Genomic DNA, 10,276 nt, shown 5'->3' on the forward strand with positions numbered 1-10,276 from the left:
GTAATACATTTATGAGAACCACAATAGTTTTACTGCAATAAAGAAGATTTTTTTGTGCCACATGTTGCCTAATATGTAACAGATTATACTCTGGTCATACAACCTTTACGAGAAACCCCCCTACCCTGCCACCAACCTGAACCCTCGTGTAACCCTTTTGTATCCAAACCATGCTTTATGTTTCCATTCCTCTCCACTTTTATCATGTCTTCTTCCTGTCAATGAATGAAAACAATTTCCCTTTCTATTTAGATCTTGCCTAGACTTTAATTGTACATCAGCACCAAGAATGTGTCCATTCACTGACAGCAAATGCAGCATGTTCATAGTTGTGTAACCACTGGATAATACACAGACACGCTGAGGGCTGGACTCCACCAATGAATTCGGTTTATGAGATGGAAAGAAAGTGATTTTATAACAAGACACGGAGGCTCCTATTGCTTTAACCTTTCTTTACTTCTACCATAGCAGCAAAGAGAGAAAATGGTATACAAAAAAGAAACCATGGTAACAGACTCCTCCCCCTTATCCCAGTATATCCTTCCTTGTCTGTCTGAGCTCTTCCTCTTTCTTTGCTGCTACCAGGCAGATAAGTACTCTCCAGCTCTGTGGCATTGCTCAGGGTCTGGTATATTTGTATTTTTATGTGCTTGGATTATCGGTTCGTTCGGTTTCTTTATTAGATTCTGATTAGACTCTTATCGTAGATACATATTTCTCTCCTGTATATATATATATTTATTTATCTGGGTACGTATATATATGTATATGTTTTTTCGTTCAGGTACTTCTGTGGCCGTTCTGCCTAGGGGTTTGTCCTTATAACAGTTTTTGCGGCTTCCCCGCTTTCCCCCCGTGTGATCCGTTTCTCTGCCCTGTCATCCTTGTCCCTCGTTACCTCAGACTGCGCCGCCATTGCGCGCGCTTTCTGCTTCTTCTTCCTCTCCTTCTCGCCCGAAGTCTCGCGAGTTCGAGATTTCGCGCGCGTTTTTTCGCATATTTTCGCATTTTCGCATTTTTTCGCATTCGGCTGCTACTGACGGCGAGATCTCGCGAGATTTCGCCGTCCCTGTGCGTTTCCCCGCTCTGCACACACCGGACATCCCGCTCTGCACAGCGCATCTCCTGGCGGTCTTTTTCCACTGCTCTTGAGCCTTGTAAGTTCTGTTTTATTCCATTTCGTCTACCCACTAGCTGGCTATGATTCCTGGCTTCATTATCCCCTTTTCTCTTTTTCTCCTCTAGTGCTATTTTTGCTGCTCCGGTCGGGGTGACTAACCCCTGCCTTTTGCTACTTCACCATGTCTGTCAGAAAGAATTCCGTTGCCTCTGTGGCCCCTAGTGAAGCCCCCCAAGTAGATCAGGGTTCCCCTGCGCAGGATAGGAGGTCCGAGGTGATCCACCCGGACGACCATGAGGTGGCACTGCAAAGATCCATATCTAATGCCATTATAACCGCCATGGGTTCGATGTCATCTGCATTGACCCAGTCTATATCTCAGGCCCTGATGGCGCGCCCTGCTACTACTACCCAGGTTTTGGTCCCACCTCCAGGACCACCTCCTATTGTCTCCAGAACACCTCAGATTGATGGGCCATCCCCATCCCAAGACAACGCGCTTCAGTCGCGTAAACGAGCTTGTACCCGCCAGGCAGAAAAAACGCGGGCATGGAAGACTGCCAGGTCTCTACCTGAGCCTAGGTCAGACTCTGATAGGGAGTCAGAGGAGGAGACTCATGACAACGTCTATGAATTGACGGATGAGGTGGAGGACGATTTGGCGGATATTGCTGTGGATCCGGTTCGTAATCTAGACCCGGAAGCCCCGTTACTACAACAGGGATCAGCAGAGGATCTCTTATTGGATCCGTCTGGGGAACCGCTGTTTAACCCCGAGGAGCTGCATCATCCCCGCTCCGCGGAATGGATGCCCGCCACACATGTGGCGCAGTATATGGAGGCTCGCATACGCAATCCGCTTAGTAAGGAATCGCGTAATAAGTTGCGGGCGGAGTGCCCTCGTCCTTTAATACCACACAAAGTGTGCGAGACGCCATCAGTGGATCCAAAGATGGTCCAGTTTCTGGCGAAGACGGGGTTTAACCCCCGTAAAGGGCTAGACGCGGCCTTGAAGGCTGTCCAAGACAAGCTACTGGACATTACAGGTCCTTTAGCAAAGATTTTCGATTTGGCTGAGTCCGCTATCGCGGCAGGTAGCCAGGTAGACCCTATAGAATTGAGAGGTTGGGCCCAGCGAGCCATATGCGTAGCGGGTAATACCAATACCTCGCTCGCCATTGAAAGGCGGAAGGCAATACTAATTAAGATCGAGCCAAAGCTCTCGAACTTAGCATTGACTGAAGCGGGCAAGGACGCCCAGGGGTTGCTCTTTGGCGACTCTTTTATTAAAGAGCTAGGGAAATATGTAGGAGCTTTTACGGCTCTTGATAAAGCCCAGACTTCGATGCGTCGAGTCTTTCAAGGGCGTTTTTCCAACAGGGCCGGCAGTGCTGGGGGCCGACTGTCCGGCCGTTCCAACTTTCATGCCAGAGGTTCCGGCAGAGGCTCCTTTAATTATAGAGCATCCCTCCAGGATCAGAGACATCAGCCGTCCTTTTTTCCCTCACGAGGCGCTCCCTTCAGGTCACGAGGTTTCCGAGGGAATCCAGGCTCCCGTCGACCATTCGGTAAGTTATGTTCTTCGTCCCCCTCCTTTTTTAGACCATTTAGTCGGGGGCAGACTCCGATTCTTTTCTCATGTGTGGTCAGGCATAACCTCAGACCAATGGGTCCTTTCTACTGTGCAGGGGTTCACAATAGATCTGATTGCCGATCCGAGCTCCATCCCAGCCCCCCCTACGGTACCACTGTCCTATGCGGCACGGTCCCAATTTCAGAGGGAATTGTCGGATCTTCTGCAGAAAGGCGCGATCGAACGCGCACCGGAGAATCGTGGGGGTGTCATCAGCAGTATTTTCCTGGTGCAAAAGAAAGGGGGCCAGATGCGCCCGGTGATCAATTTGAAAGCCCTGAACAATTTTGTACAATACCGACATTTCAAGATGGAGGGCATCCATCTTTTGAGGGATCTGCTCCTTCCAGGCGATTGGTTGGCCAAGATAGATCTCCAAGACGCCTATCTCACGGTCCCAGTGTCCCCCTCTTCAAGAGACCTGCTGCGGTTCCTGTGGAACGGTCAGGCCTGGCGCTTCACCTGCCTTCCGTTCGGCCTGTCCTCCGCCCCCTGGTGCTTTACCAAGATCATGCGCCCAGTGGTGGCTTGGCTTCGCAGCAGAGGTGTTCGTCTGATCGTCTACCTGGACGATATCTTGATCATGGCCCAATCACGGGCTCTCTTGTTGAGACACCTCCACTTGACGGTGACGCTCGTTTCCGACTTGGGGTTCATTGTCAACCAGGAGAAATCCTGTTTGACCCCCTCCAGATCCATAGAGTTCTTGGGTTTCCAGGTGAACTCGGAAGAATTATCCCTCAGTCTTCCACTCTCGAAAGTCAAGGCTATCCGCAAGGAGTTGAAGCATGCTCTACGCCTACCTCAGATGTCGTTGCGGCATTTGGCAAGGATAATCGGACTTCTGGCCTCCTCAATACAGGCCATTTTCCCAGCCCCCCTCCATTATCGTGCGTTGCAGCGCCTCAAAATCGCTCACCTTCGGTCGGGGGCCTCTTACGCAGATTTGGTCTCATTAGATGCCGAGACGACGGACGAGATGAGATGGTGGATCCACAACCTGTCAGTGTGGAATGGCAGAGCGATCGTGGGTCCCCAACCGGATCTGATCATAGAATCCGATGCGAGCCTGCACGGATGGGGAGCACATTGCAGTGGTGTGTCCACGGGCGGTCCATGGTCTCCAGAAGAATCCCATCTTCACATCAACGCCCTGGAACTCCTAGCAGGGTCGTTTGCCATTCGCAGTTTTGCCAATGGTGTGGTCAGCTCAGCCATCAGGCTCCGCATGGACAATATATCTGCGGTCAGGTACGTCAATTGTATGGGTGGCACACGGTCGGTGGTTCTGACCCATTTGGCGAAGGATTTTTGGGAATTCTGTCTCGACAGGAACATCTCTGTGGTGGCCGAGTACCTTCCAGGCCTTCACAACACTCTGGCGGACTGGAGTTCTCGCTACATATCGGACTCCAGCGACTGGAAGTTAGACGAGACGGTTTTTTCTGCTATTTCTTCTCTGTGGGGTCCCTTTGCAGTCGACCTCTTCGCTTCCCGTTTGAATACCCAACTGCCCAGGTTTTTCAGCTGGAGGCCGGATCCCTTGGCGGAGGCAGTGGACGCTCTGCTTCAACATTGGGGAGGAGCGTTGATGTACGCATTCCCTCCCTTCGCGCTCATTCCACGAGTGCTCCTTCAGGTTCGTCAGCAGTTGGCGAACCTGGTTCTGATTGTTCCGTTTTGGAGAACCCAGTCCTGGTTCCCTCAGATCCTGGAACTTCTAGTGGACTTTCCGTTTCTCCTTCCCACTCAGGTGTCACTACTCCAAGGGCCTGCAGGAGAAGTTCACCCACTCCTGCAGAACGGGTCGCTACGCCTCCTAGCTTGCAAGATATCGGGAGTCCAGGAGGAGGCGCTGGACTTTCAGGAACAGCTAGGTTCTTATTGGACTGCGCTTGGGCGCCCGGGACGAGACGGGCTTATCGAGCCGCCTGGGGTTCTTGGTCTCGCTGGTGCGTCGACCGGACTCTGGATCCCGTTACGGCCCCTGTCAATTCCATCTTAGCCTTTTTATCCTCACTTTTTGAGGCAGGGAAGGCTTACCGCACCATCAATGTCTTTAGGTCAGCAATTTCCTCCAGACACAACGGTGTCGACGGCCGTCCAGCGGGTCAACACCCCCTGGTCTGTCGTTTACTCAAGGGTTCACGTTTGGCCCGACCACCTCGGCCACGGTTTTCGTCTACCTGGGATGTGTCGGATGTCTTGCAATTTCTAGTCAGTTGGCCCTCAAATGAGCTATTGTCGTTACGTCAGTTATCGGCCAAATTGGTCACTTTATTCTGTTTAATCTCCTGTAAGAGAGTTTCGGATGTGCGTGCTTTGGATTGGGACGCCAGATCCTTCACCCCGGAGGGGGTCCACTTTAACATTTCCCGTCGCACGAAAACCAGTATCCGGTCGGTCTCTTACCCCCGTTTTCCGACTTCTCCACAGCTATGTCCTGTAGCGTGCTTACGCGAGTATGAGGACAGAACCCGTCCACTGCGGTCTCTTTCTCTCCCCCACTTATTCATTTCGTTTCGCAGCCCGTTTGCTCCGGTTACCAGTGTTACGTTATCTCGCTGGGTCAAGTGGATTCTATCCCTTTCCGGGATTGATACGTCTATCTTCACGGCACATTCGGTCCGCAGTGCGACAGCTACGTCCATGACGTTATCTGGGGCTCGTTTGGAGGATGTTATGAGATTGGCGGATTGGTCCAGATCTTCCACTTTCCGGGAGTTTTATTTCCGACCGGCTTCGCATGCTTTTGATTCTATAGTGGCTCAGCTTTAAACAAGCAATAGGAGCCTCCGTGTCTTGTTATAAAATTATGGGATTTTACTAAAGTATGACGTAAAGTCATGATTTTATTAAAGACACGGAGGCGAGTATTGCCCTCCCTGGACCCACCCCTTGGGGTTTTTGACGTAAGTATGTTTTGTTGATTTACCGTATGGTCAGAATTTTAAAGTTGTTACTGTGTTTCCAACTAGTGGATCCTATGTTTCTAATGCACTGGATTATGCTCTTAGAAGGTTTTTCTCTTATTTCCTTTTTTCCTAGGTTGAGAGGCTTACGGCTTCATGTTTTAGAGTTACACAGTTCCGGTCGGAGGTCCAGTTGTGGCGGTCCAAGCCGACGAGTTCAAGGGTTTTTTTCGTTACCCGGTGGTTTCGGCGTCTGTTGTTCCGGTTGACCAGCGCTGTTTGAGACACAAAGAAAGAGGAAGAGCTCAGACAGACAAGGAAGGATATACTGGGATAAGGGGGAGGAGTCTGTTACCATGGTTTCTTTTTTGTATACCATTTTCTCTCTTTGCTGCTATGGTAGAAGTAAAGAAAGGTTAAAGCAATACTCGCCTCCGTGTCTTTAATAAAATCATGACTTTACGTCATACTTTAGTAAAATCCCATAATTATTATTGATTAAGGTTCTCACCTATGGCTCCCCCTAGTGGACACTTGTATTACTGATCAGATTTCAGCTAGGGCTTCCCCTAATGTAGACCGGTATCCTTAATGAGAGCTCTGCTATGGCTCCCCCTAATGGAGACAGGTAGTACGAGATCTCAGCTTTGGTTCCACCTAGTGGAGGCAATTATTATTGATTAAGTCTCAGCTGTGGCTCCATCTAGTGGACACCATTATTGATGATGTTTTTAGCTATGGCATCCCCTTGTGTAAATGGTTATTATTGATGAAGTGTCACCTTTTGCCCCCTAGTTGAGGCAAACACTGATGTGATCTTAACTATGACTCCTCCTAGCACAGGCCAATATTATTGCCTAGGTCTCAGCTATGTTTTTTTTATCTACGATTTTCCTTATTGATATATCAATTCCAAAATTGGCCTAAACCTATCTTGACCCAGGTATAAAGTGTATATTAAAACATCACTTTTAATTCAATATATTGATAAAACGGCTGTGAGCCAAACGAACAGTTAAAATACTTTGTTTCCGCCCCAAAGGATTAACAACTTACGGTAGTTGCTACCGAGGTGAGGGAGATGGGCGCTATGTCCTATTTACCACAACTATGTCTACAGCACTAGAACATAGGGGGGCAATGTGTGACTAGCCTGATGTAAGCCAACTGCCTGTAGTTGCCTGCGAAAGCTGATTAAATGCAATGGATGACACTATGCGTCCTACACACAGACGTGCACAGCACACTTGTCTGACACTACGTCAGTAGCTGCCAGGACGCATTCACACACTGCGCATATGCCGCTAAACGCTCCACCGGGCTCAAAAACCCTGCTGTATTAGATGAATATCCTGCATAAGGGCTGCTAAGCTAATGAGCTGCATTGGAGTGGACAACAATTGTTTAAAGCAATCAACTGCCCCCCCCCCCCCCCAACATGTTTCACTAGACCACTGGCTTCTTCAGGGGTTTGGGCAGAGTTGAAGACAACAGACATGATGGTGGTATATATGCCGCAATTCTATAATTGATTTGTATGGTGGCCAATTACTGTTAAGAAAGCTACAGCAAGTGACAAAAAAACACAAAACAATTGAAGTGTCTGCCCTCCCTATTGTATTGTTGACGAATGAGTGCAGGACAGGGGAGGTGTCCTTCTGACATCATGCGGAAAGAGGACTTAGAAAATCAGCGGGATGATACTTACCAAAGTGCATGTCCTGCGCAAGCGATGGGTGCGTGAGCACTCAGTGTCTAATCACTGAGACACTGAGTGCCATTACCCATAGAGGTAAGGAAACTCAAGACATGCCTAGTGCGCATGTCCTGCGCCGGCAGCCGATGCTTGAGCCCTTGGTTTCCAAGAAGGGATAACCAAGTGCATGTCACGCTGGACAGGATACAAGATACACAGAATACAACAAAACAAATGTCTAGGCAAGAAGCTGGGGATAAAGGTCACCTCCTGACAAATCCCTACCAGCTCTCCCTAGACTTCTATGCCCACATTCAGACCCTGAAGGTGGGAATAAACGTGTCCTCGTGCCTAGGCTGAAGATTCCATAAAATCCCTAAGATGGTGAAAGGGGGAAATAGGCAGCCTGCTCCCTCAGGACCTGGAGGGGGCAGGCGTCTCTCTAACAGCCTAGACAGACAACCACAAGAAAACAAAACCAACTCATCTTGTACTGAGCAGGAACAGAAAATCCTTCCTTCCTCTGAACAAGACAGAAGCTATAACCCGCACAAGACACTGGGAGTGGGCGTAATTTAAACTAATACCAACGACCCCACCCAGTGCACCTGAAGGGAGGCGGATACAGCTCAACTCCAAAACAATAACAAAAGGCTACACATGTGCTGCTAACCTGGCAGACCTCCGCACATGACCTGAGCAGGGCATGACAGTGCACTGCTGCCCATGCGTGCCAAATTTAAATATGGTAGCGGCACGGAATAACCAGTGTGCATGGCCTGCGCTGTTAATAGATGCCCAAGCACTTTATCTCTGGTAAGGAATTGATGTTATATCCCTAGAGGAGAGCCATATTCACAAAAGGAGGATTTATATCTATCATCTACTGGTGCCAAATGTACAATATGCATTCTAGTATTGACTACCATAACTAACCACTGGAAAATTGTGCCACCAGCACAAACTGCATACCTGTGGCTATCCCACCATACCAACCACTAGCGGTCATCTATAGTTATTTGCTCACTAAACTGAAAACTAACCATAAATATGTGTGTCAACTAAGATTACCTCCCTAAACGGTCTACAGAAACGGTCTGTAGTCAGCAAGTCCGCACGTCTCACACCCTTCGCGCGCGCAAAGGCCCTATGTAGGACCTTGTTTGGATATCCTCTAGCTGTAAACTTATCATACAGGTTATTACTTTCCTGTATAAAATTGTAATCCTCTGAACAGTTCCTGCGCGCCCTGATATATTGACCTATAGGTATCCCCCTTTTTAGGGGGTGTGGGTGGTGACTGTTCCAGTGCAACAGATTATTGGTCGCTGTAGGTTTACGGTATATCTCAGTGAGGATGTGGCCACCAGGATCCAAGGTGAGACTGAGATCCCAAAAAAGTGAGAGTGTTGAGACGTGAATCTCATTCCTATGTCATTAGAATTGAGTGCTTCCACGAATTGGTGAAAAGCGTCATGGGTCCCTTCCCAAAGGATAAGTACGTTGTCAATGTACCTACCCCAAAATAAAATGTGTTTAGTGTCATTATGAAAATCTTTGGTAAAAACTATAGTGTCTTCCCACCACCCCAAAAACAAATCTGCATAATTGGGTGCACATTTACTGCCCATAGCGGTCCCGACTAATTGTAAGTAGAAGTGTCCATCAAAAAGAAAAAAAATGTGAGTGAGAAGAAAGTGTATTAAGGTTAAAATAAACCTGTTGTGCCCGTGAAAGAGCGGAAAGAAATGAGGAAACAGCCTGGATTCCTAAATCATGTCTAATATTGGTGCATAACGCCTGAACATGGAGGCTGTCCAGTGTTGTCTCTGGAGTGACCTGCAGCTCCTGGAGCCTGGTGACCACATCCTTGGTGTCCTTGATAAACGAAGGCAAACTCGGAACAAAGGGTGCGATGAATTCATCTACGTATTGGCTAATATTCTCTGTCAGACAATGGGTCTCCCCGGCACAGGTCGTCTTAGTTCGTGTACCTTTGGGATGGCATATAGGGTTGCTATCGTGGGATGTGCTTTATAAAGAAATCTATACTCATCCTTGGAAAGTCGCTTACATCAGGCTATTCACACATTGCCCCCCTATGTTCTAGTGCTGCAGACATAGTTGTGGTGAATAGGACATAGTGCACATCTCCCTCACCTCGGTAGCAACTAGGTGGTTAATCCTTAGGGGCGGAAACAAAGTGTTTTAACTGTTCGTTTGGCTCACAGCCGTTTTATCATTATATTGAATTAAAAGTGATGTTTTAATATACAATTTATACCTGGGTCAAGATAGGTTTAGGCCAATGTTGGCATTGATATATTTGTATACAAATACCTTTACCCAGGTTAGGTCCTTCTTTTGTAAACAATTCCCCTTATTGAAGACTAACGTTGATGAGATCTTAGCTATGGCTCCACCTAGTGGACATCATTATTACTGATGATGGGCTCCACCTAGTGGACAACATTATTATTGATGTTTTTAGCTATGGCTCCCCCTAGTGGATGCCTAGGATAAAACAGGTCTACTGCATTTCATACCATGAATCTGTTTATATTCATGGTATTATTGATTTAGCATTATTATTATTAATAATAATAATATAATATAACACATTAGGTCAGGTTTACTAAGGCCTCTTTCACACTTGTGTTGTCCGGATCCGGCGTGTACTCCACTTGCCGGAATTACACGCCGGATCCGGAAAAACGCAAGTGTACTGAAAGCATTTGAAGACGGATCCGTCTTCAAAATGCTTTCAGTGTTACTATGGCACCCAGGACGCTATTAAAGTCCTGGTTGCCATAGTAGGAGCAGGGAGCGGGGGAGCGGCATACTTACAGTCCGCGCGGCTCCCGGGGCGCTCCAGAATGACGTCAGAGCGCCCCATGCACATGGATGACGTG

At 48.2% G+C, this 10,276-nt stretch overlaps 1 protein-coding gene across 1 annotated transcript; it reads left to right on the top strand.

Moving 5' to 3' along the window:
- Positions 1-550: 550 nt before the first annotated feature.
- On the top strand, positions 551-6,078 carry LOC122943828. Its single transcript, XM_044301889.1, has 2 exons — positions 551-2,993; positions 3,036-6,078. The coding sequence occupies exons 1-2, from the start codon at positions 2,548-2,550 to the stop codon at positions 4,759-4,761; spliced, it is 2,172 nt and encodes a 723-aa protein (XP_044157824.1). The 5' UTR covers positions 551-2,547; the 3' UTR covers positions 4,762-6,078.
- Positions 6,079-10,276: the final 4,198 nt, after the last annotated feature.

The sequence above is a fragment of the Bufo gargarizans genome, chromosome 7 (assembly GCF_014858855.1).
Source record: "Bufo gargarizans isolate SCDJY-AF-19 chromosome 7, ASM1485885v1, whole genome shotgun sequence".
In the NCBI taxonomy this organism is placed as follows: domain Eukaryota; kingdom Metazoa; phylum Chordata; class Amphibia; order Anura; family Bufonidae; genus Bufo; species Bufo gargarizans.

Coding starts and splice junctions, on each gene's coding strand:
- LOC122943828 (XM_044301889.1), top strand. CDS start 2,548: ATGCCAGAGGTTCCGGCAGAGGCTCCTTTAATTATAGAGCATCCCTCC. Junction 2,994..3,035: donor AGTATTTTCCTGGTGCAAAA/GAAAGGGGGCCA, acceptor TTTGAAAGCCCT/GAACAATTTTGTACAATACC.